This window comes from Electrophorus electricus, chromosome 4 (assembly GCF_041902795.1).
Source record: "Electrophorus electricus isolate QZ-2024a chromosome 4, ASM4190279v1, whole genome shotgun sequence".
Taxonomy (NCBI): Eukaryota; Metazoa; Chordata; class Actinopteri; order Gymnotiformes; family Gymnotidae; genus Electrophorus; species Electrophorus electricus.
In genome coordinates, this window is record NC_137500.1 from 38,877,288 (window position 1) to 38,903,822 (window position 26,535).

A 26,535-nucleotide genomic window follows, 5' to 3' on the forward strand; every position below is an offset into this window, starting at 1 on the left:
GATGCATGCAGCTACAGGGAGCCAATAAAGGGAGCGCAGCAGTGGAGTAACGTGTGAACTTTGGGAGATTGGAGACCAGTCGTGCTGCTGCATTCTGGACAAGTGGTGGAGGTTTGATGGCTCTTAGAGGAAGACAAGCAAGTAGCGAGTTGCAGTAGTCTAGCTTTGAGATCACAAGAGACTGCACAAGCACCTGGGTAGCTTCCTGCGAAAGAAAGGGTCGAATCCTTCATTTGTTACAAAGGAGGAATCTGCAAGACCGGGTTAGATTAGAAACATGAGTTGAGAACGAAAACTGGTTGTCCAAAGTTACGCCCAGGCTACGGGCAGCTTCGGACTGTGATTAAAAGGGAATTCTCCAAGGAAACTGTGAGGTCATGGTAAGGGTTGGGAGTACCTGGGATGAACAGAAGCTCAGTTTTACTGGGGTTGAGCTTCAAGTGGTGGGTTGTCATCCATGACGTGATACGTCTGGAGACCTGCGTGTCAGAGGGTGGAAAAGAGAGAAATAATTGAGTGTCATCAGCATAGCAGTGGTAGGAGAAACCATGAGAAGATATTACATCACCAAGAGAACGCGTATACAAAGAGAAGAGAAGGGGGCCCAATACTGAGCCTTGTGGAACACCAGTGCAGAGTCTACACGGTTTGGATGTGGATGTTCTCCATGTCACCTGATAGGACCGTCCATCCAGATAGGACTGAAACCATCTCCAAGCAGAGCCAGTCACACCAAGCCCGGAAAGAACAGAGAACAATGTTGTGGTTCACTGTGTCAAAGGCTGCTGAAAGGTCTAGAAGATTCAAAACAGATGACTGTTTGGCAGCTTTAGTGGCATGAAGTTTCTCAGTCACCGCTATGAGGGCCGTTTCTGTAAAATGTGCCGGTTTGTAGCCAGACTGATTGGGATCATGCAGCTGGTTCTGGGTGAGAAAAAGAGACAATTGATTTTAAACTGCTCATTTCAAGGGCTTTTGAGAGGAAAGAGAGAAGTGATACCGGTCTGTAGTTGGTAACGCTAGAGCTGTCAAGTTTGGCCTTCTTGAGGATTGGTACCACCCTGGCGGTTTTGAATGCAGTAGGCACGTATCAAGAAGATAAGGAGTTGTTGATGATGACAGAGATGAAAGGAAGCAGATCTCTTACGATTGTCTGGAACAGAGCAGAAGGAATTGGATCCAGCAGACATGTAGTCAGATTGCTGGAAGTCAGGAGTTGAAGAATTTCATCTGTGGAGAGAGGAGAAAAAGAAGTCAGAGAGTTGGATGTTGGGGAATGCACATTAGTTGGAGGAGTGGGAATAGAGAAAAAGGACTGGTGGATTGCTGCAACCTTCTCCTCAAAGAAGGTGATTAAATCTTCCAGAGTAAGAGATGAGGAAGGAGGGAGAGGGAGGATTAAGGAGAGAAGAAAAAATAGTGAAGAGCTTGTGTGGATCACATGATGATTCGAACTTCTCTCTGTAGTAGGATGACTTTGCAGATGTTACTTCCAGTGAGAACTTGTAAAGGAGAGACTTGTATGAGTTAAGATCTGAATCTATGCAAGATTTCCTCCACCTCCTCTCTGCAGTCCTTAGTTCTCTCCTGTGGCAGCGAAGTGTTTCTGTTAGCCAGGGTTATTAAGATAATATGAGAAGATACTTAGCTGAGTTTGTGAAGTCCTGTAGGTGGGATGTAGATGAACTGATTGAGAACACCACACCTCCTCTAGATGTTGAGTCGTCCTAATTTAAGTCAGTTCAATAAGTGCTGAGCCCGCCCTTCAATTCACACCTAAGTTCAGGGCGAAACTACACCTGTAGTGAGTAATTACCGCTACCAAGCAACTAACAAATAGGTTTAGACAACAAGCCTTGAATTTCACAGAATCTAAGACAAAAGTAAGTGAACTCAGAGCCTATGCCATACAGATGCCATACAGAAACTTCTGCTTTGCCGGAACTGACGCTTCAGTGTCTTTTGTAGACAGTTTCTGACATTTGAATAGCATTTAATACAGTGGTTATATTGACCCATGTTTACAGTGGGTTTCAGGAATAAGCATTAACAATGTGCACGTTGTTTTTACAAAAAATAAGAATCCGAAAGTAAGATCTGATCTCATCTGGTCACACTGGGTGAATGCGGCCAAAATGAAACCAGATACAATTTGGATGTGAAACATATGTTAATGTAAGGTGTAAACGGGCGGTAATGTTTACAGTCTTATCTGTAAAAAATGTCAGATTTTTTTTTTTTTTTTTGGGGGGGGGGGGGGTGCTTCAAGGCCTGAGGTAAATGGGATGATAACTTGATTAATTTTAAACTCTAAAAAATATTCTGTCTACAAACAGCAGATCTGCTGACTTACCCCAGATCAGAACCTGCTGACTAATGGTTTGAAAAGCCAGTGTCTAATAAGCCGTGAGATGAACAAGACAGTTTTGTCCACACTCAGGAGCGTCCGTGCCTTACAACGGCACAAAACCAGCAGGTGGACGAAACACATTCTCTGTTGGTATGGCAGGCAGGAGTCTTAAAACCCCCTAAAATATTCCGCTCTAAAAAGTCATCATTGTGGACAGAGATTCAGAACATTTACGAATAAAGATTTTCTTTGTTTTTGGCAGCACACAAACTAAAGGATTCGTAGAGTTGAATTTTAGAATCTGTCCTTCAAAGCTGGTGGGATTCACAATCGGAACCGCACAGGCAAACCAAACAGTAGATTTCCTCATTTTTTTTTTTTTTCCACCTCAGCCACAAAAATGAAATTTATCTTTTAAAATCTGATGTTGGCCAGCCACCCACATAAAATGCACTTCGTGTAGGGTCTTGTTTTCAGAATAACTGCCCCCTGACTCCTGTGTGCAGAGCAGTTACCTGTCTTTGTTGCCCCAGATTCAGGAAGGTAGAGATGGCATCGTCCTTCAGAGCACCGAGTCCAGTAGCCAGCTGACCATAGCCAGCGGGCAGCAGGAGGACTGTGGATGTTACACCATCGAGATCAGGAACAGCTATGGCATGAAGCAAGCTGCCCTGAACCTCACCATCGTGGGTAAGACTGCTTCATCCCCGAAGCCTCTGTCAGCCTTTAGGTGGCTGGTGCCCCACTCTCGCATGTGCGTCGGGCTGCCTGTCCCCGTCTGGCAAGCCCGGGACCGGCTCTCTTTTACCCTGACCCGCGACTCTGCTGTCTCGTAAAACTGCTGTGTCCAAAGCCATTGGCATGATGCAGCACAAATGGCTACAATTCCTGTTACCTTCAGTACGGTTATTTCTCAGTGCCTGCACTAGCAGAGAGTCCTCTTAAAAGCACAGGGCTGCGTTAACACGTTTGACTCATTTAATTCTCACTCTACTGAACTTCGCATAAGGTGCTGACCACACACTCCGTCGCGAGCTCGGCGGTATCTCTAAGAAAGAATATTAGAAATGTACTTGAATAAACAGTGTTTATCCCAAGAGCTAAACCTCCCTAATCAGAAATGTGTCATGGCGCTGAAAATCTAAATAGAGTTCTTTTGCCTCCCAAAAGTGGCAGCTCAGTGCATCTCTCTTCAGAGAGTGCTACACATGACGCGTCATCGGTTTGGGTGGCGTTAAAAGGCCTGCCCACCAGCTCGGCAGTCACATCGTTACTCACACAGCTGTTGTACACAAACCTCCATTACACTGACACAAAGCGAAGCCGTCTGGTACTTGGCACCCGCCGCAGCCCGTGCGGCTGAACTGTCGGCCAGATTCGCGGTGTAATCGGCCTCTTTTCTTCCTTCACTACAGACTCTGTTACAGTTGTCAGCTGGCAAATTGTCCAAAGTCTTATTTGCAGTGTCGAAACGGAGACGTACTGTAGTGGCCCTGGTGAGCTGTGAGTACAAGCCCCCATCACCTGCTTCCTGGAAGCAGGCACATTTCTCTGAAGAGTCAGTATTTGTGCTGGAGGGCAGTGTTTCAGGCTACTCAGACACTCGGGGTTGCTACACTGGGTCATTAATTAGGTAGTGATGTCTTGTCTGGTGCTGCTGACACTTCAGAAGGGGTACTGAAGTACTGAAGTGCTGAGAGCCGTGTCGGGGTGTATTATGTGCCACTGAGGGTAGACGGTCTTCTCCCACGGGCTGTCTGTGTGCTCTACCGGTAGAGCCAAAATCATCGCCACGTACGCTGTGTAACGCGGCACTGCGGCCGAGGTTCTAGATCCGTGTCGGCGCACTCGCATGCAGGGTCTTGGTTCCAGATCTAGTCTGGACAATGGTGCAGCTTCCTTGCTTGCCAGACTGCTCCCATTTTGACCATGCTCTCCTGACCTTCCCACTCCAGACAAGCCTGACCCCCCTGCACGGGTCCCCGCTGCCACAGACATACGCAAGTCCAGCCTGACCCTGTCGTGGTACGGCCCCACCTACGATGGAGGCAGCGCCGTCCAGTCTTACAACCTGGAGATCTGGGACTCAGTGGGCAAGGCGTGGAGAGACCTGGTGTCCTGTAACAGCACCTCCTACAGTGTCCAGAACCTGATGCCCGGCAGACAGTACAAGTTCCGAGTGAGAGCTGCGAACATCTACGGGATAGGGGAGCCTAGCGCTGAGTCTGCACCCGTGGAAGTAGGACTGGACCATGTGGGAGAAGATGGTGAGTTCCACCTAGTGGTCACTTGGAAAAATTGCTTGTTGAGGGCAAATGGAAAACTTTTGGCTAAAAGTGAACTTTCTTTTTTTGTAATTTAACAGAGAATAAGGAAGACGAGCTTGGGCCTTCGGATGATGGTACGCCTGCTCTGGAGTGGACATTTGGACCTGATCGGATTTTCATATGTGTTAAGGAGATGAAAAAATGGCATTTTTATAAAATTGGAAATTCTGCACATAGTCACTTCAACATGTCTAATGGGACAATAAATATGTTTCCCCCTCCTATATACCATCAAACCTCGACACTGTCAGAGTCGGAGAAGCATCCTGAGTACAGAGACGTGACCATCCGGACAGACGTGAAAGTTAAAGACCTCTACGATGTGGGAGACCGACTGGGCTCGTGAGTTTAAACCCAGTTTGGATCAGTGAATAGAACTACATTAATCTGTATTCTTATTTATTTATCTATTTATTTATTTTTATTTTTTGCTATTTAGCCCTGTTATTTCACATCTTAAAAACAGGTGTGTAATCTCTTAAGCATTGTAGAAGTTTAACTGAGAGTTTTTCTTTGCTTTGTCCAAGGGGAAAATTTGGAACAGTGTTCAAACTCATAGAGAAATCCACCAAAAAGGTGTGGGCAGGGAAGTTTATAAAAGCGTACTCCGAGAAGGAGAAAGTAAACGTGAGGCAGGAAGTCCAGATAATGAACGACCTGCATCACCCGAAGCTAGTGCAGTGCGTCGACGCCTTCGAGGCCAAGTGTGACGTCGTCATGGTGCTGGAGATGTAAGTACCCCATTTGCCTTCACCTGTGGGTGGTCCGGCTTCAGCCTTCAGGTGAACATGAGGCCTTTTCATCCTGAGTTACTCTCTGAGCACTTCCGCTTCACTTGAGCTTGAGATTTTTAAAGAGGAATTTATGTAACTATGAATTATTGGCCGGTTTATATCTGTTTATATGCTTTCAAATGGACCATTAAATCTTACTGGCAATACTGATACAGGTGCCGTGTTATTGGACAGGGAAGCTGTATTAATAAATAATAATAATCGTATTAATAAACCCGGCCTGTGTGCTATTCCATTCCATGCGTCTTTCATCTCTGTCCCACTCCAAACCCGGGCTTCTCTCCGTCTCCGCCCTGTCGATGCAATCGCTGTTTTTGTCCTTTCCACTCACCTTAAGTCTGGAAGCCCCTCCGGATGTCCCGTGTTTCCTCCTCGCTCCTGCGTGACACGTTCGGTCACCCCCTCCTTCCCTTGCGCAGGGTCTCCGGTGGTGAGCTGTTTGAGCGGATCATCGATGAGGACTTTGAGCTGACGGAGAGGGAGGTGATTCAGTACGTGTTGCAGATCGTGGACGGCGTGGGCTTCATGCACAGGAAGGGTGTGCTGCACCTGGATCTCAAACCAGAGAACATCATGTGTGTGAACAAGACGGGGAGCAAGATCAAACTGATTGACTTTGGCCTTGCTCGAAGGCTCGGTAAGGCCTGCAGTCAGCACAGGCCGTGTACAGTAGGGGGCCGAAATAATCACGCGTGCTTTACATTCCCGATCCCGCTATTGCAAGCAGTTAGTTCTTCAGATTTATCAAAAAATCAATGATTGAATTAATTGACTTCTCAAAAGTTTAGACTTTTAATTGATTATGTACTTCTAAGTAAATACTGCCCTACCCTTCTCTGAAATGCTGTTTCTCTTTCGCACAACAGAGAACTCAGGTTCACTTAAGGTCATGTTTGGTACGCCAGAGTTCGTAGCTCCTGAGGTGATCAACTATGAAGCAATCGGCTACCCTACCGACATGTGGAGCATAGGGGTCATCTGCTACATCCTGTGAGTAACACCGCTCACTATCTCTTGCGCTATCCTTGCGCCGATATTATCAGGGGCGCCATCTGAAGTTGCAGTGGTTTTGTGAGTCAGTGGTTTGTGGAATTGAGCGCACGTGTGTGTGTGGGTGGGTGGGTGGGTGGGTGTGTGTGGGCATGTGCAAGCTAGTGGGTGGTAGTCCGACTGAGCAGCAGGGCGTGACCATGGAGAGGGAGATATGGGAGTGAGGTTCCCGCTTTTTGTAATGGTGAACTGTAGCTGTGAGCTCTGCTGTGCTTTTTAAAGACATCTGTCTGTGCACTGTGGCTTCTCTCTGATCTCCCCCTAATGCCAGGCTGGGGATTCTGCCCCCAAACCTGGAAGGAAAAAGACAAACCCACTGCGTGAAGGTTGTTGGGGAATTAGCTTGGATCCAGAATACATCTGGGCCCAGTTTGTAATCCTTAAAACTTTGCAGTTGTTTCCCAGGGCCTTTTGGACTCTGGAGCAGATTGTGATTAAGGGCAGTGTGGTGTGTGAGATGAAGGTGCTAAAGTAAGATGATGGAGTGAGGAAGTGTCAGCACGCAGACACCTCCTCCCAGCCGCTGGGGGTCGAGAACGGAGGAATAGCCCAGCTGTTCCACACAGCAAACTCGCTTTGCATTTCCATCGCTTTAGTTTTTCACACAGAGCTGCCTTCCACTTGATTACACTCTCACTCTGCTTTTGAACTCTGATGTTTATCTTCTGTCTTGTCTCTTCTGTTGTCTTGCACTGCCCCTTCTCTCTCTCCTCTCTCCTCTCTCTTTCTCTCTCTCTCCCCCCTTTGCAGTGTGAGTGGTTTGTCTCCATTCATGGGGGACAATGACCACGAGACGCTGTCCAATGTTACCTCGGCAACCTGGGACTTTGAGGACGAGGCGTTTGATGAGATTTCTGAGGAGGCCAAAGACTTCATCAGCAGCCTTCTGAAGAAGGACATGAGGTGAGTGAGCTGTGGGAGGCCAGGAATCGTCTGACTGTCTGTAAAGTTATGGAGTTATGGATCACTGAGGTCCATATAACATATAAAATGTAGCCTGTAATAAATTGACATTGACAAATTTACTGATGATGACCTTGACAAATTTACTGATGATGTATCCATCACTTAACCAGTGAGCTTGTTGGTCACTGGCCTTTGATCACCTCTGCATAAATCTTATGAGAATTTTGCTAAGCTTTTAAAATTAGTGTGTGAATTTAGGGGCTAATTCTCATAATAACAAGTGTCATTTAAAGATCTGGTGCTATAAATGATCAGTAATCACAAGCAGGGGTGTGTAAAAGGTCTGGATAAAACTCGGGCTGTTTTTAAAATGAGAGTAAAAACCTGTTTCTATTTAGTTTTTTTACTCTGTAGAAGTTAGTGCTTCTCTGTGTGTGATTCCTACCTTGTGTATTATGTGTAATGTACTGGCCTGTGGCGTACAGTGCGGTGTTTATGGGTCGGCCGTGTACACCACTCTTGTTTTAAATGTGCTTTACAAATGCGTGTGTGTGTGTGTGTGTGTGTGTGTGTGTGTGTGTGTGTGTGTGTGTGTGTGTGTGTGTGTGTGTGTGTGTGTGTGTGTGTGTGTGTGTGTGTGTGTGTGCGCGCGCGCGTGCGTGGTCTGCAGGGCTCGACTGAGCTGCGCGGATTGCTTCCAGCACAACTGGCTCAAACAGGACACCAGCAACATGGAGGCCAAAAAGCTCTCCAAGGAGCGCATGAAGAAGTACCTCCTACGCAGGAAATGGCAGGTGAGCAGAGAACCACCCGTCCAGGGTCGCCCCAGCCCTCCCAGTGTGGGACTTTGATGAGCCAGCTGCAGCACACAGGCTAAACGTTAACCATTTCCATAGAAAACGGGGCACGCCGTGCGGGCCATCGGCCGCCTCTCCTCCATGGCTCTGATGGCAGGCGTCCACGCCAAGAAGGGCTCCGCGACTGAAGGTACCGTGGCAACGGCTGTCCCTTCCCACTTCATGCTCTTTTAGACGACAGCGTGCGTGGTTGCTTAATGCCAGCTTGTGGTCCTCTGTGCACATGTTGGCGGGCTGTACAGTGAGAACACTCTCATCACTAAGAGATGTCCACAAATGCTCAGAAAATCTCTGTGGTTTGGGTGACCATGTTCTCATCCTAACATGAGTGATGTGGAAAAATGAGCAAATGGATTCACCCGTGGAATGTCAGTTGCTCCATGTCGTCTCCCTTCGTCTCGCGGTCGTCTCGCGCTACCCCTCTGCCATCCGGTATTTTTAGTTTGCTGGGTCAGTAGAATATTGTCTTTGGAGAGTAACGTGTGGGCTTTGTGCCGGTGCAGAGGAGACGCGATCACCGCAGGAGCGCGTGCTTCAGAGCGCGATGAAGCCCACGTTCACGACGCTGATGAAGGACGTGGAGGTGGTGGAGGGCAGTGCTGCGCGCTTCGACTGCAAGATCGAAGGTACGGTCACGTCCGCCCCGGGCACCGCACCAAGCATGCCCGCTGCCGGCACACGCTACGGGCACGCCCGGTGTGCCAGTCCTTGTCCGTCTCGTTCATCGCTGGCCGGTTCCCGACCGCACCAAAGGTCATCTGGGTGGTGGGGCGTCGTCGACGCGGACGTGGTGGCGGCTTTTGAACTGGTGTGGACACAGAAGGCAGAGGAAGGTTGCTGTGGGTTGTACACGTCACCGTGACGGCTGGGCTGAGAATGGCCTCTGCAATCAGAAACCTTCGGCCAGCAGCAGTCATGCGGTCAGGAACTGGCCGTCGGTGGACTTGGATGACGGCCGACGCATGACACTGTGCGTGGTGACAGAAACCCTCTCGCTGTACAGGGCGTGGAGGTTTGGATTTAATACTCATCTCTAATGGTGAGTGCGTTTGTGTATCCCCAAGCAAGTGGTAACTACATGTCCAGTAAAACACGTTTACCCTTCAGGTTATCCAGACCCGGAGGTGGTGTGGTACAAGGACGATCAGCCTATCAAGGAGACGCGCCACTTCCAGATCGACTACGACGAGGACGGCAACTGCAGCCTGGTCATCTCCGAAGTGGGCGCCGACGATGATGCCAAATACACCTGCAAGGCGATGAACAGCCTTGGAGAGGCCACCTGCACGGCCGAGCTCATCGTCGAGCTGATGGTGGGAGAGGAGGAGGAGGAATAGGTGTCAAAGCATGAACAGACTGGGCACTCCACTTTAGTGTCATGTGCTCCTTGCCCACGCGCACTGTCGGATGGACGGCCCGTGCGCCCAGATTCACGCCTCTCGCTCTCTCTGCTGGGTCTGCTATTCACGCACCTTTTTCTTCTCATGCCATCATGACCGTGAACACCGGACATGGTGGCGGCGGGTGTTGAGGTATTTATGAAATGATTTTCATGTTATTCACATTCCCGGTTTCATGCGGTTTGGATTATTTGCAGTATTTAATTGTTTTCTTCTTAAACAAGCTGGCTCATGAACCATGTTTGCGTGCTCCCAGATCAGCGTTATTGTATGTGAAGATTCTGTTTTACTTTCGCATGACTGTATGTTCAAGTACTGTGTAAGCACAGGCATAATAACTTTAATGCATTTGTTTGGAGATGTTGCCTTTCAGAATTAATAGCAATAACTGTTACAGGTAACTGAAAAGCACATTTTAACTGTTTTACATTAGATACGTATGTAGATTATATTTCTTTTATTTTTTATAATGTGGACTAGTTTGACCAAAGTGTAGATTACATTGTAATAAGAAACACTACATCTGTAGTAACTCACTGTTATAAAATAAATTTTTTATCACAAATAAATGTTTCTTTGGTGATTTACTGAAAGTACAAGGAGAACGAGCTAATGGGGGAAATGTTTCACCGTGAGCGATGTCCACTAGATGTCGCTGTTGCTGCGCGGAATCTTATCACAGGGGCCCACCCACTGCTCCGTAACCGAGAGTTCACCCTTGCCTTCCTCAAGGTCTCTTGCACGCTTGTAAAGTAAATGGGTAGATTTTAAAACAACATGTTTGTGCCACACGCCCTGCGTGATCACTGACGAGACCATTGGTGATCCAGAAAGAAAATAAGTACTTTAAGCAACCAATCCTGCAGACTGATGCGCGTCTCTCCTGCCTGGCATGGAGAGTGCATGGTGGGCGTGCAGGATATCTCTGGCACGGACTACAATGTCTCCTCTGTTTGCGTGTTCCTCTGCTTTTTCGTGAGTGTGCACTCCAAGCCTAACAGCACTGATGCCTTTGGCTGTCCTGCAGACGAATTTAGCAACATCTGTGAGCTGGAGGCTCTCTGAGATCCCCTGACATAGAGATTTTATTGTTCTGACTTTATTTTTGGCATCTGTCTGGCATTTTACATTTCCTTGTAGTGCACTTAAATGCAGAGGATCTCTTCAGGCCACTTAAGCGTCGCCAGCTGCGGCTGCGTCCGTCTTTGCTTCCGTCCCCTCTGTGTGGAATAAAAACACAAACATTAGAGTTCTGTCCTCCGTTTAAAGCTCTTCAGCTTGGACACACAGATGTCTCCGCTGTGTGTGGGGCACTTCATCTGTGGGTCCTTCTCAATGAACTCTTTCACTACTGTCTTTGTCTTTGTACTAAGTAAATAGGTAAGACACGAGGGACAATTAAGATTGAATAGAAAAAGGTTCCTATATCAGTATCATCGATATGTTTGCTTTGGCTGCGTGTGTTTTTGCTTGTTTCAGCGTAGACACCACTATGTAAAACCCATGTTTTAAAATAGGAGAAATGGCACTGCTAGCTTCCCCCCCCCCCCCCATTCCCCAAGGACAAAGGGCTGGACTGTGCCAGTTTTATTCTGATGTGGATAACGCCCTGCAAGTTCTGCGAAAATGTCCATCTGGACAGTGCGAACACTCCCAAGCTGATTTCACTGAAGTTCTGCACAAAGGCCACCTGAGGATGTCAGTTAACAAACATGTTTTATTGGTTATGTTTTAACGCCACTCCTCGTTTTTTTCACTTTAAAAAAAAACAAAACGAAAATGATCTAAAGGCTGAACGGGAACTTCAAATACCAGCATGCAACAGCATGCACCGCCACGCTTTCCACAACTCCGACTTTTTGGCACGCCCAACCGTGGGAGGCCAGTGTGAAAGGGAGTATTGTGCAGCGTGCAAGCGCTGCAGCGCGGCGCTGCGCGGCGCAGCGGAGCTCGAGACGCGCGCGCCGGTCGGTCAGCACGGGAGGGCTCCGCGCGGCAGCTTCAGAAGGGGACCCGCAGGTCTGCGTCATGCACGGCTCGCTGGGAGCGGTGTGGCAAGGCTGCAAGGCGCGGATAAAACGCAGCGCTTTCTGAGGTGCTCCCGAGTGCTGCGCTGTTGCTTTTAAACACGATATAATGACAGACTTTTTTAGGCAGAATAATCATACGCCCGGACTGGTCGCGGGTTTTTTTTGGTGAAGTGTTGAGACAAGGATTAACCAAGTCAGTCAGTCTACAGAGTGGCCACACAACTAGGCACATTTAATATAACACTTACTGGGCAACCGGTTGAGATTTTTTAAAGGAGTCCGAAGTGTGGATAGCAGGACTAAACCATGGGGAACGCAGTGAGTGTGGACCAACAGTCTGACATGAGGGGACACAACATGCCTTTAAAACTGCCCATGCCGGACCCAGGCGAGCTGGAGGAAAGGTTTGCCATTGTTCTGGTGAGTAAAAGGATATTGAACAAAGCAGAAATCCAGTCTTTTGTTTAGCTCCCGCTGGCCCGTGTGGGACTGATGAGGTGGGCTAGTTCTGCCGGCTAACTGGCTACCTCCCTTGGAAACCAGCGGATTTATAACCAACTGGTTACTGGTTTGTTACACATGGGTAAGGACGGTGTTAGTAACCCACTTCATTCGGAACCTAACAAGGAGTTGATTCCCGACCTGACAGGAATGTCATTAATTAGCGCTGGGAAAAGTTTTGCTGACATGGATCTGCTACCTGTGCTGATTTTGTTATTAATACATTTTAAGTAATAGTTACTTTTAAGTTAATTTTTGTACATTTATAACCAATTAGGCCCCTCAAGCCCCCCCCCCCCCCCCCCAAAAAAAAAAGTTTGGTTGAAAGTTAGTCGGTTCATTTTAAATTCATTTTAAGTTCCTTTTAAAAATTATTTGTGTCTGAGAGAAAAAGAAGTTTGGAGACACTTACGTTAGCTAGCTCGCGAGCCCACTGGCTAGTAACGGGTCGTTTTTGGTCCAGCCATGGTCACGTGGTCACGGCTGTAGTTTTAGCGTTGTAGGTGATCGTGTGGAAACGTTTCGTCGTTTTAAAACACACATTTTCAACACTAATCCTCACAGCCCAGGCACGTTGACATGCTCTGATTTGGGTGGATTGCCTTTTTATAGTTTTAAGCTTGAAAGAGTTAAGGTTGACCCTGTTGTGCCTAGATGAGAAGATGTTGTCTGTCCACACTTGCCTCTTGCAAGCCAATCCCAAAACCATCTGGGATCTTAAAAAGTACCTGCCACGATATTTATTCTCTCACTAAAATCAGTTTAAGTTAGATGCTGTTTCCCTTAAAAAAAAAGAAAAAAAAAAAAAGAAAAAAAAAAAGATTAAGCTTGATATGTTGGATTTGTGTGTGTACCGAAACTTCAGAATTTTGTTAAGGCATGGATTGACAGAAACAAACTTTAGCCATCTCACTCCTCCCAGTTTTTTAAGGACTTATAAATTCAGGCGAGACCACCAGACCTGATGCTCCACTATCACTAGTTAAACACACCCTTGTATCTGTGACATGGGTAACTCCAGTTAGCACTCTCACTCTCACACACACACACACACACACACACAGAGACAGAGTTCAATCCCTTAGATGTCCACTAGCAGAGCAGCCCTAGGGCAATAGGGGAAGTAAAATAGTTAAAACTGCCCCGGAGGCAGTGGGGTCCATTTGGCTTAATGTTTAATTTGCTCCTACGAGTGCCTAAGGCTGGGGTTAAGGCTTCAGCGTTTGACTTAATTTTCTCTAATACATTTAAGTCTTATATTCGTAAGGCCTACAACAACCACACAATCTACTTTGCGATCAATCAATCAATCAGTCAATCAGCCAGTCAGTCAGTCAGTCAATCAATCTATCCATCCATCCATATAATTTATAAACACATGCACTTTTACAGTTATTTCTATGCATTTCATGTTCAATTTAAAACCCTCTTCTTAATTTTTTTTTTTTTGCCTCATGGCAATTTTCCTGATGACTAACCACTGCTGCAGTTGTAAATTATTAAATAGTTCATTCATCAGTTTTATACAGTGGTTGGCATTATTTAGGCTATGTTGAAAATGAATGCAGCTAGTAATCGTGACAGACATCATTTACCATCACTGGTGCCCGAGAAACACTGCAGGGCCACATAATAACCTGGTGATGGGAGAAAGGACGTAGATGACACTAACTGCAAATCACAGTAGCAGATCTGCTGTCAGGCATGCGCCCTCACGGAACTCTGGAGGCATTACATGAGACCAGTGCTTGTCCATAACAACTTGTCTCGTCACAGGCTGGCAGGAACAGGGATGATGTTTTTGTTTTTGGCAGAAGGTCATGGAGGCATTAGGAGTGTTTGAGTATTTTAATCGCAGCCCTGGGTGTTATTCTTTCCTTTTTAAATGCATGATGAATGCCAGCCTCTGTGCCCTGGTGGGCTGTGGAACAGAAAACAGTCAGATGTAAACTGATCGTAGAGATTTGTACCTGTGTGCTAAGTAGCTCTCTGACTGTCAGCTTTTTACACCATTATCTTATAATATGTTTCACTAGCCTAGCAGTTATATTTTCCCCTATTGTCTTTAATTGTTTATTTTTTGTAAACGCTGAATAAAAAGATGGTGGTACTAGTCTTTTACTTTGATGTACCACTACTGTTCTTTTGTTTTGCTTTTTTGGTGTACTAAGTTTGTCATGCATTTGAAAAGACTAAGTGGTTTGCCTTATGATATGCTCCTCAAGTATCACAATGATGGACTTTTTCCACGATACTTCCATGATATTTCCATGATATTATATTTTCCTTTTCCTAAGTACCTGTTCAGCTGTCGACAGTCATTGGAAACATGGCCGAGAGCCTCATTTTAGTAGTGTTTAGACAGGCTGAGGACCAGCCAGCTAGGCCTGCACTGTCCTGACGCAGAGTCCACCTCTACTACGCCATAACGCTGCGTTTGACCGGGTGCTCTCAGGACTACGAGGCGCCCTGGACGCACAGCTAACTCTCCAACCAGACGTTCATGGGGTTGGCCTCTAAGTGAAGAGCACCAGACCGTTTCACATGCAAATCGTGCCATGAAGTAGAAAAGGGCTCCTCCGCTCTTGGGCTATGTTCGGGACTTTCCAACTTTAATGCAGCCTGCTAAAAATAGAGTCAAATAAAATCAAACTAAATACTCTTGAGTTTGGTATATTCATTTTTATAATATATTTGCGCTTATCTTGATGAGTTTAGTTTATGAAAGGTCATCCATTTATTTATTTTTAAGAGATTTGTTTTGTTCATTTGATTTGATTAGATAACTGACTTTATTGTGACCCTTTTCATTTGATTTGAAAAATGAAAACACCTATTTTTCTTTAAAACTTGGAGCCAGCACTGTCTGGTCTTTAGTGTTAATCTTTCAGCTAAGAGAATGTCTCCAAGCATCAGGGTGGTTGCCGTAGTTGCAGGGGCATTACTGTTCAGCAGGAGAAGATTAATACCACAGGGTTGCAGAGTGGGTTTGAATGAGCATGTTTCACTTTTACAAGGAAAGGTTTATTTTTGTTATGAAGCCGTGCAGAACTGTCGTTACGTCGTGATGATACAGCATTGCAAAACCCAAAGACAAAACAACAACAGAACAAGTTAACTATTGAGTTTTTTGGGTCTTTTGTCTGGTGTAATTAGCCTGCTTGGTTCTATTCATTCCAGAGTCAAAGAGAAACATTGTTTGCTACATGCATATTGCAAAATCAAGCATCTTACATATGTGTCAGACATAATCCAGAAGCTGACAAACAACTCCAAAATGCTTTACCTCCGGATTACAGTTGGAAACTTGTGACATGCAATGGAAACGAGCTTTGTTCTGGGACCAGTGCTGAGCACGAGTGTGCCTCTGAACCCGGCTGTACCGAGCACCTTGGCAAACAGAAGCGTAGCCTTTATGGGCCCGTTACTGGGCTGCTTCTCCCCGCCGTGAGAGAGGTGATGCTTTAGTCTTTGTTAGCTATAGTTGCATTATCTCAATAGAAAGTAGAGATTACATCTAAAAAGGTTTTGCTTGCTGACAGCAAGCACACCGTGGTCTAGTTTGCTCAACTTTATTCTGCCTTGATTCAAATTTGTGTTGTCTGAGATACTAAGAAGTATACAAATTGCTGTATTAAAAATTGATCTTTTAGCTTTCCAAGCATCAGGCTGGTTGCCATAGTTGCAGGGGCATTGCTGTTACTGTTATTTAAAAAATGAGAAAAAGAACCAAATTGAAGGTCCAATTGCATGACTAAATTCTAAGAATAAATTCAGAATCAAATTTATTCAGTAGGAAAAAGGGTGCTACACACATTTTAACACACAGGTTATATAATAAGGTGACTATGTTTATTGTTTTACATTGTTGTAGAGTTAACTGTAAAAGAGTAACTTTAACATGTCTGTGTTTCCGTCCTCTGTCATGTTCCTGTAGGAGCGTACGTTATTATAACTGAGCATCCGGTAAGGCTGTGTTAAGCGCCTTACGATAAAAAGATGACTCCTGTTTTTTTTTTCTTGGTGCTAAGTCGCATCTGCAGAAGAGATGCAGTTGTCTTTCAGTTAGTGTGTTTGTCCCTGTGGGCCACAGGGCTACACAGACAGCAGTGGCCCCGTTCAGAACCATCCATCATCCTGATTTTGTTAGCCACATACACTAAGTTAATCTCTGTGGCTGTTTTCTTGCAGAGTCTTTAGATTCTCATGTGCTTTTCTTCTTGATAAAAATAGAAAAGTATACTGTATGTAATGATGACATAAATATAAAGGTTGCTTAAAGCCAATGTGTTCAGTGGAAACAATATAAAATGAAATAAAGTAACCAATGAAATGAGCTCATTGTTCTAATGTCAGTTAGTCCACAAAATGAAGATACCCATATCTGTGGTCTGTATTTCTGGCTTTTGTATTTTTCCTCTTGATTAACGAGGCATAGCTTTGTCCTTAAATCACATCTCTGCTGAGAGAGTGGTGACATAGCAGCTAGCAGTTTCCAGTTTCTACCAGAAAATGACCAGATAATTTTTCTCTACCAAGTGCGTTTATTATTTAAAACCCTTAACAACTCTGCAAAAAGAGATCAGAGCAGGTTTTATTATGAAGGGAATAGGTAAGTGCTGAAAGAGTCAGGCCTCAGTATGCAAAAGCAAGACTTGTGTCATAGGGGCTTGTTAAATGATTCACTGCTGACCATCTCAACCTGCCCCACGCTCTGTTTGATCTGCAGGCTGGTGCTCCAGGCATCTGCAACGCTTTACCACTGCCTCGCAAAGATGAGTCTAAGCAGAGGCCTGTGGTCATGAAACCGTAGCCTTTATTCCTGTTACTTTATCTCTCTTTCCCCGTGTCTGAGGCAGGTATGCCAAAAAATGACGTGTGGAAGCCTCATCCAGAGCACACGTCTCTGATTCAGTTGCGATCTGTTTCCGTAGGTTGTGGTTTTGCACATTTCTTTTCCAGAACATCACTTTATTCGTTGATGACAGCAGCAGTACGGCCACAGAAAGAATTCTCGGCATTTCTGTGAGCACTTCTCATTAAGCCAGACGTACAGCGTCGATTGTCCGTGCTGCACACAGAGAGCTGATAGTGTCTGCGGAGACGACAGAGCCGTCCTTTATTCTCTCCGAGAGTGGATCCTGGCAGTGCCCCCGAACCCCGTGGCCCTCGTGGCCGGACTCTGGCTGGCCGGCCGGCCGCCCAGTCCCTCTGGGCTCCTGATTGCGAGCTGGCCGGTGACCTGCCGCTCAAGCGCCTGGGCGCTCCCTCGGCTAATTAGGCGTGCTGGTAGGAGCGCGATACGGTCGGGAGGCGGGGCCTTCGCTCTGGGCATTGTGAAGTTGGGTCTGGTTGTGGTCACGAAAAGCCCAAGTCGGACTCCAGGGGGAGGGTACACCGGGAATCTTGGCTGCATTGCAACGTACTGTGTGGAAAACAGACGCTTGGCTCCGGATCAGTAGCGGCTTGTAGCTGCACTCTGACTTGTGCTCACAGCCGTCTTTGCTTTTTGAAATTTGGATGTTTCGGGGTCTGTGCAGCCCCATTGATTTTCTGCGTTGATTTATTTCAGTTGTGTTTCCTTTGTCATGTCATCAGCCTTCAGTACCATTATTTATAGTACCGTAAGGAGCACTTAAATATGTTTTTTTTCCCCTTTCTTCTTTTGTATTCTGTCCTTTCATCCCCTCCTGTGCAAAGTAGCTAGCTTGAGAAGGTTCACATGGGTTTAGTTGTTTTTGCTATACACCTAGTCACTTATTAACTTCAGTCCAGCTGCCACTTTTAGGGTGATATTGTGGTTTATTCCCTTACTGCAGAGCTTGGGCTTTTTATATGATCGGTGTTATGCGATAAGAAGCTGACAGCAAGGGGTAAACGTTGATTTCACTTTCTGACGCAGCAGGTATCTGAAGAAACCTGACTCTGGTAGTAAAATGAGTCATGACATGCCTAGGCATTAACCCACAATCGTGGCACAGCCCGTCTGTCTTATGTCATACATTCACTGTTTCAATGTCTCTTCTTTGGGACTCATGGAGGGTGATGTAATGGCCTGGTATGGCTTCATTAATGGCTACCAGTCACTGCCATCAGAATGGCCAAGTATGCCTCACAATAGTCAGAGTCACTTCTGGGCACTGTGCCCCATTGTCGAGCAGCGCGTTACGGGACTACTCTAGGTTCATCGCCCCAGCCAAGATGGCAGCTGTTAGAGACCTTAGTGAGCATGTGACTAGGCTCAGTGAGAAGGTAGAGTGCGTGAGTGCGTGCGTGCGTGCGTGTGTTTGCTTTGACGAGGCGAACTGCAAGTAGGTCCAGCTGTTACTCATTGTAAAAGCAAAACATAGACCTTCATCTGTGTTCTCAAACAGTGATAAGACATCTCAGACAAAAACAAGAAAAGAAACAAAGCAGCGCATGAAAGTCTGCTTATAGACACCTCCAGTCGTCAGCAGAAGACTCAGCGGGCGTTAACTCTTATGACGTTTTTCAAATATTCAAGTCTCATAAATGAACAAAACAGTTAGAAATAAGCATATGAATTACAGATAATGAGCTTTGCAGATTTGTAGCTTGTGTTGCGTTCACTGGGGAATCAGGTAATACTCCTTCCTGCTTGTATCCATCAAATTCTGAAGTGAGAGTATCATTGTCTCGCCTGATTGCTCAAGCGAGTTTCCGACTCCTACCCTAATGGGTAGTCATGATCAAGTGTTACTTTTCGTATGTGTTGATCCTGTGCTCAGCTGTCTGGCCCTGTGTGGAGAGACGCCCCTAATGGAGTCCCGTATTGTACCCAGAGGGGGCTTTGTGTCTGCCGTGTTTGTACTTGGGCTTCAGTGATGCTTAAGCTCTTTGACTTTTGGATGAGACTCAGATGAGCTGTTTTCCCCACTACAGGCCAACACGGGCCAGGCGGGAAGGCGGGGCTTGTTTGGCTAGTCTCTTGCCAGGAGCAACATCTGCTGGGAGAATGGGAAGTTCCACTGTATTTGAGCATGTGGCGTACTGAGCCCAGGTTTAATGTAGGCCTAAGTTACAGCTGCCAGAGAGGGCGAACAATGCACCAATCTGTCGCCCCAAGTTTGCGCTCGGGGCCCTCCTACCGACCCTTCTGAGTCTGAGTCCTGTAGCAAAGGTCAGTATTTACTCCCATTTAAAAGCAGAACTGTACAGGTCCGCTGTCTTACATGGGCTTAAGCGTTATAGATGTAGGCATTGCTGCAGAATGAAAACGCTTCGCAGTTTGAATGGTTCGCTGTTTGACATGTACTGCCAGCTTCAATGACAATAATGTTTCTAGAGTTCTGGGAGATGCAATATGACCTGTGGAAACGTCACAGTGGTAAATTCCCTCAGTTCAGTAATCGCAGGGTTGTAGAGCCAAATCTCATCTTAGTTCCCTAGAGGAAGAAATATAAGGGTCTGCAGACTCTCATATGCCTTTGCTTCATATGTTCTGTTTAGGACAGTGTGGGAAGTTCAGTCACTGAACTTGTGTAACTAATTTGTTCAGTAATTATAAATAAGTTTATAGCAGTGCACATGAGTCAAAGGTAAAGAATTTCCTTGTATGTTTTACAGCGTGTCAAAGCATTTTGTTATGTTTTAGCATTTTCAACAAGAGTTAATAGCAGCATTTTACTGTAGCTCTTTGTAATAAGATACATCCACAAAGGTGTGATGCCTCATGACAACAAAACAAGCACACTTGGAGTCAGATTTAGGGGTGTTTGATACACCTTTTTAATGTTTTCCGTCCACTTCTGGCCAATATTGATCCCGATCTCCAAATGGAAGTGGAGTTTGTGGTTTACATGGCATGGTTAACAAAACACAGGTTGCAAATGGTGCTGTATACTGCATGTATAATATAGTCACGCTATACCTGTTTTCAAGCTTTTTTATTGGAGACCTGTTGATATTTGCCAACCTAGAGCCCTGTTCAGCTCCTAAGTTCAGCTCAAATGGTTTCCATTTGTTCATTCATTAATGAACAATTACAACATAAGCGAGTATATTAGCATAGGACAACTTGGAACAGGAAGTTGATGTGCATGACGCTGTTTAGGTAAACTGAGGGAATCAGTCAAGCCTAGGCTTGGTGAGATGATTTCCTGGTTCGACTCTAAACGATGCAGTGATGTGATGCTTTTGGTATGTTTTTCATTGCAGCAAAACTGAATAATGGACTCAGAATGTGCCTTATGCCCCCACTTACAACTTATTAAAATATTCAGCATGACAGAAGTGCAGTATTTATTAGCAGGAGTGTCCGTTAGACCGTTATGAGAGCACAGTGAATCCCATCAGCGTGGTGAGATAGACGTTTATTTTGACATCATGCTTTATTATATAAATACGTACACAAAGTTTCAGTAACTTGACCCTGAACAATGGTTTTGAATCTATTTTATTCTTCAGTTAACTACAAATTTCTGTGAAGAGAACCAGCCCAGTAGAACCATATAGCTAATAACAGCCTGTGGTCTGTTTATACAGTTTGGTGGTCCATTATTGGGAATAAACTGATCTTGAGGACCTCAATCGGCCAATCAGAATCAAGTATTCTACAGCGCCATGTAACAAAAACAGTCTAATATTTCAAAAACAATCAAATATTTCACATGTGTAGTATGTAGTTGTTTTCATCTGTTTCATCTGTAGTGGTTGTTGTTTTCAAATGTTTGGGATTTGATGCAGTGTTACACCCCTGAGATTTGAGCCATATTTCATGAATCAAGGAATGTTTATCGAGTTTCTTTTTCTTTTCCTCAGCTACTAAAGCTTTGACAATGTCACAAATTAGTAAACATTGAGTACTGGTCCGTGCTACTGATTCATACTCAAAGCAGCGATGTTTTCTTCAGTCAGGTTTTTTGTTTAGGGTTTTTTGTATATAACGTAATCTGGTTTGAGGCCAGAAGCCTGCATGGAGGCGCTGACTCGAGGACTGCCAGCACTGACGCTCTCTTATCAGATTGATGTGTGTGTCCTTGAACACCAAGAAGAGTGTAACACGTTTTAGGATGTGCAATTTGCTGCAAAAAAACAGTAGTTTCGTAGCTTGAATTGTAATATTTAGGAGGACAGCCTCTGTACTGCCATCGCCTACCTTAACAGTGTAATTACACACACTGCCAAGAGTTCTCCAGTGACAGCCATAAAACTGACTCGTGTAGATGTCTGCAGCATGCCTTTGGGTAAAGTTCAGGGCATTTTGCCAGAGTTATCTGCTTTGAACTGATACTTTTTATGAAGGTGGCCATTTGTATCTATAATCTAGTCATTAGAACCAGGGTAGCGGTTAAAACCCACTTTAAACAACTTTTATGTCACAACTACATAACTAATAAAGAGGTAATTAGCCAGTATTGATGGCTTTCTCTTGCTTGCCATGGCAAAAATGCATAAATAAATACTATAAAACTACTATAAAAATAAATATTATAAAAATTCATAAAAATTAAAGTTCATTTTAAGGTTGATTAATTAATAGCTAAAGTTGTATTACAGATAAAAGCCAAACTGTTAGCCAGCTGAAACCTGGCCTGTTTCTGCCTAAAGCAACCTCACTGCTTTGTGAGCATATGGGTCTGTTTTCCTTAGCTTCAAAGGACATAACAAATCTGGATTTATTATTTTTTAATTACACGGGAGATGATGGACGTAGCCCTAGTCTGGCCTCTATAGGGGGGAAAAAGAAACCAGTCATAGTATCCTCAGAAATGTGAAACTTTGTGAAAGGCTATAAGCACCTTTAGCAAGCTATTTACCTGATAGTTTAAATATCCAAAGTGGAGCCGTAGTCCTAGGTGTTTTCCAGGACAGAAGCACTGTGTCAATACCGACAGACGTCTCTAAGTTTAATGAGTGGATGAGGAGGTGAGGAAGAGGGCGCAGCAGGTAGGTGGAAACAGACAGCTGGCAGATGAAGGTGTTAATCACAGCCCACAATTCAGAGGCCAAGGAGACTGATTTATTGCCGGCCATAAAGACAGCGTTAACCTGGCATGGGCCGATGGCACCGGCAGAGCCCTGTGTCATTAGGAGTGCAGCCTGAAGAGGCTTAAGGTGGCCTCACGGGGGTCCTCTCCCTGGCAGCGCCCCGGCGAGGGAGAGAGCTGTGGAGGGACCACTTCCCTACCCCGAAGCCAGGATGAACAGGACAAATCTGATTAACACAACAGTGACTAAAAGGATTACACAGCAGAATTACAGCCTTGGCATTTCATCAGGATTGAGTCACTTCTTTAATCCCCTCTCAGTTTGGATATTAAGGCTGGTGTGCAAGATTGTTTCAGACCTCGGTCTCAAAATTAGGATTATAGGAAATGGGTAGAGCGTTGCTTGGAAATTACAGAAAGACATAATGCTCAACAAACGTGCACTGTCTACCCTTGGTCTCATTCAGTCTTCTGTATTTTAGGGCCACATTTTAAATTCAGTTAATGATGGACGATGGACATCTGTGCCTCCACAGAATTTATTAGATTACAAAAACACACTGCACTGCAAGAAGCAATGCTGGCCACCAGACACACTTGCAGAGGATTATGGGTAACTGGATAGAGAGTTTCCTGTCTGGGATCTGGCTGGCTTCCTCTCACTTTGATGTCATCTTGCCTTGCAGGGGTCAAAGACAAGACAAAAAAACATTTTTGGGCTACAGACGAATTTATTAACCTAACTGTAATAATCTGTTGTTGAGTTATACCTGTTAAAGTTATTTATTTGATCTTCTTGGAGCCTTTGTTTACAACTACCTGAACTCTCACATAACTGCAACTTTTATGCTACTTTTAAAGGCAGACAAGTAAATGGTCACATTTCATAATGTCAGGCATCATTTGAAGCCAGGAGGAGAACAGTAGCCAGCTTCAGTCTGGGGGGGGCAACGACAACATCTTCTCCTCCTGCCCTAGCAGAGAGCTAGTACCAGAGTTAGCGGAGAGCTAGCACCAGAGTTAGCGGAGAGCTAGCACCAGAGTTAGCGGAGAGCTAGCACCAGAGTTAGCGGAGAGCTAGTACCAGAGTTAGCGGAGAGCTAGTACCAGAGCGAGCGGAGAGCTAGTACCAGAGCGAGCGGAGAGCTAGCACCAGAGCTAGCGGAGAGCTAGCACCAGAGCTAGCGGAGAGCTAGTACCAGAGTTAGCGGAGAGCTAGTACCAGAGCCAGCGGAGAGCTAGTACCAGAGTTAGCGGAGAGTTAGTACCAATGCTAGCGGAGAGCTAGTACCAGAGCTAGCGGAGAGCTAGCACCAGAGTTAGCGGAGAGTTAGTACCAATGCTAGTGGAGAGCTAGTACCAGAGTTAGCGGAGAGCTAGTACCAGAGTTAGTGGAGAGTTAGTAACAGAGTTAGCGGAGAGCTAGTACCAGAGTTAGCGGAGAGCTAGTACCAGAGTTAGCGGAGAGTTAGTACCAGAGTTAGCGGAGAGCTAGTACCAGAGTTAGCGGAGCGCTAGTACCAGAGTTAGCGGAGAGCTAGTACCAGAGGCAGCAGAGTTAGTACCAGAGTAACTGCACCTCTGCCATTGTTTTGTTCATTTATTTCACTGAATGAAAGAGGAAAATGGCTTACCTCTGTACTACATGTCACAGAAAGGTGGAGCAGGGTGGTGATGGAGGAAGGAAGAGAGAGGGGGGGGGTAAGGGTGGGAGTGGGGACTGCCACTGATGAGAGGGGAGACTGACTGGCTAAGTGACATCAGTGACATGCCATCACACTACAGCTGATGGAGGGTTTCACTCTGCTGGGTGAAGACATTTAAGAAGGAATGTTGTCTGACAACCTCAAGCAAGGACACCTTTTTAATGTCAGCTGCAGCATGCAAAAAATAAATGCTGTTTTGGGTGGAAGAAATGAGATCTACCTGTTGGATTTTGCTGTCAGATGGATGTGGGTTTGGACTGTGCCTGTAGCAAATGATTACTTCAGTAATCCTTTATGCTATAGATCGTACTGTGTATCTCCAGTATCGGACCACTGGCGAGACTCAGGCAGACCTGAAACTCCAGACCTTGTACCAGAAGTGCTGAACCAACTTTGGGACCAACTAGGACCAATTTTGTCATTATTGCTCTTTTGTTAGCAACCGTACAGTTTTTCCACAAACACATCAATCTTGTATGGAGATTGGTATTGACATTCATTGGGTGTTTGTTGAATGGAATCACGTCGGTGTTTAACCTAATTGACAGTCACGCTGCCACAGAATTGTCATTGTCAGAATTGTCAGTAGTTTTTAAAATAAAATAAAGTTTTAATTTTAAATATTAATTTATCCTTTTTTAAATCTTATTCATTGTGACCTAAAAAATAAATAGATGTGTAAACACTTTAAATGCATCTTTGCATGTGTACTCTTGTTCAGCATGTATGAGGAGAGAGCCCTGCGCGTTTGTCATTGCCATCGTCATTGTCGGACGTTCCAGGGTTGTTTCTGCAGTCGTGACTCTAAAATACTTCCTGTATGCCCCAGGTATGTGAAGCACTTTGATTGGCCACTATGTATGAAAAGTGCTTTACATTATTAACCTGCCTTGCGTTGCTTACGATAGTGTTCCTCTCTTCTCCTTTTGCCGTCACAGATGTTTTTTGCCTACTCGTTCCCAGTGTTTCCAGATGATTTTGGCATTTAACACATTGCATAATCTTTAAAGGGATTGGGAAACACAGTTGCACACACAGTCTCCTGGGAAGCATGGAATTTACAGGCTGTGCATTTAAAAGGGGCTTGTAGAAATAACTTAACTCCATTTTAAACGCAGTGACTAAAACCTCCTCCAGTGCTGTTTTGTTTATTTCACCATCGTTTTCTCTGGGCTGTGTTTAGTGCTATGTTTAGCACGGATGATATAATTTGTAGGTAGTAAGTCAGTCTGGTTCATGCTGTCGAGGGAGAGCTGGCTAAAACACAGGTAAAGGACTGCTGGACATCCACTGTTGTGTTTAGACAGCCACAGCTGTGCAAGAAAGGTTTTTACAGTGCATTAACCAAACATTTGTCTGGATTTGTAAAGATTCTATAAGTTGCCTTAGCAAATGTTTGCCTTCCAGTATTATGTTGAACTTTTCCTTCTTGCTGCTTATATAATTTGCCTGCATGTTCATTAGTCATTGTGCTATTTAAAGTGGCCTCAGTGTACATGAGGGACATGAGTTAAAGGTTTTAATCACCCAGATGGTTACAGTGGCTAAGGTGTGGTTTGGATTTATTTTAGTTAGACTAGTACTCATTCTTTCCTACTCATTTTCCTCTCTCTCTCTCTCTTTCTCTCTCTCTCCTCTCCTTCCCTCTCTCTCTCTGTATGCTCAATCATATTCTTTTGCTCTCTCTGCATCTCATGTTAAAAACCACGTCAGAAGTTGAACTCTCTCCTTTTCTACTGATTTATGATACAATTCTAATTCAATCCAAAATATAAATATAACTACAATATAACTCCTGAGCTGAAATCAAATAACCATATAACCACTGAGGTGAAATCCCTTTTCCCTTGAACTTGGGGATTTGACCAAAGTCTTCACCATTTAAGAGTAGTGGGCAGTGAGCCTACCGTGCCTGCAGGTCTATATTAATACAATGTTCCGTGTAAGGTGGTCTGCCTTAATACTCCACTCTCCCAGCTTAACGACCTACACGCTGAGAATATTCTGTTTCATTAAGGCTTCTTAATTTGAGTCTGTCTTTAAGCAGATACAGTGCTTCGGTTAGTGTGCTGTGTGCAGGTTTGAACAGGCTGTGGTGTGGTTCATCCCATGCTCTTTGGCCCATGCTCTGTCTGTCTGTCTGGATGTTTTTCCTCTGGACTAATAACAGAGCAGACATGATTTACTGCCTCAGAATACATATCTTCTGTCTCTCAAGACACCTGAGTGTGTGTGTGTGTGTGTGCGCGCGCGCTGCTCCATATTTATTTCCATGCATGTCTATCTTGCAGCTGTTGGATACAACACACTTCCAGTCTCAGCATCCTGTTAATTTAAAATCATCCTTTGTGACAAATTCAGGATGCCACACACAGCCTGTGGTTGCCATGATATTTTCGGCTCCGTGGTGGAATACCTGTCAGTAGGAGGAGGAGACCATGGCGATTGTGTTTGGTTGTATCCGTGTTACAGTCCCCCCTCATGAAATTCTGATGAGATGACAAATGTACCTTGCACCTGAAGCATCCCCTCCTGTGGGAGATCTGGATTCGGAGTCGAAGCTTATCGCTCAGCCTGACTACAGGCAAGCGTCCTTGTTTTGTCTAACGACAGACCCAGGACAAAAACAAAGCCATGACTCCATGAAGCCATTGGCGGAGGGTG

At 45.2% G+C, this 26,535-nt stretch overlaps 2 protein-coding genes across 12 annotated transcripts in view; both read left to right on the plus strand.

The window, feature by feature from the left end:
- Positions 1 to 10,253, plus strand: part of mylka (myosin, light chain kinase a) — a 42,395-nt gene extending 32,142 nt beyond the window's left edge. For all 5 annotated transcript variants that reach the window (XM_035535390.2, XM_035535393.2, XM_081713702.1 and 2 more), the window contains 12 exons: positions 2,884 to 3,040; positions 4,306 to 4,617; positions 4,716 to 4,751; positions 4,929 to 5,019; positions 5,205 to 5,408; positions 5,891 to 6,108; positions 6,338 to 6,461; positions 7,272 to 7,424; positions 8,098 to 8,221; positions 8,324 to 8,414; positions 8,788 to 8,910; positions 9,392 to 10,253. In XM_035535390.2, the coding sequence (XP_035391283.1) occupies positions 2,884 to 3,040; positions 4,306 to 4,617; positions 4,716 to 4,751; positions 4,929 to 5,019; positions 5,205 to 5,408; positions 5,891 to 6,108; positions 6,338 to 6,461; positions 7,272 to 7,424; positions 8,098 to 8,221; positions 8,324 to 8,414; positions 8,788 to 8,910; positions 9,392 to 9,621 (1,863 nt within the window). In that variant the 3' untranslated portion in view covers positions 9,622 to 10,253. The remainder of the gene's footprint in view (positions 1 to 2,883; positions 3,041 to 4,305; positions 4,618 to 4,715; positions 4,752 to 4,928; positions 5,020 to 5,204; positions 5,409 to 5,890; positions 6,109 to 6,337; positions 6,462 to 7,271; positions 7,425 to 8,097; positions 8,222 to 8,323; positions 8,415 to 8,787; positions 8,911 to 9,391) is intronic.
- A 1,274-nt stretch (positions 10,254 to 11,527) lies between these two features.
- The window catches only part of fmnl2a (formin-like 2a), a 43,846-nt gene continuing 28,838 nt past the window's right edge, over positions 11,528 to 26,535 (plus strand). For 3 of the 7 annotated variants that reach the window (XM_081713704.1, XM_081713703.1, XM_035523506.2), the window contains exon 1: positions 11,529 to 12,134. In XM_081713704.1, coding sequence (XP_081569830.1) covers positions 12,021 to 12,134 — 114 coding nt within the window. In that variant the 5' untranslated portion in view covers positions 11,529 to 12,020. Of the gene's footprint in view, positions 12,135 to 24,592; positions 24,701 to 26,535 lie in introns of all 7 variants that reach the window. The other 4 variants (XM_081713706.1, XM_081713705.1, XM_035523504.2 and 1 more) reach the window with 4 other exon arrangements.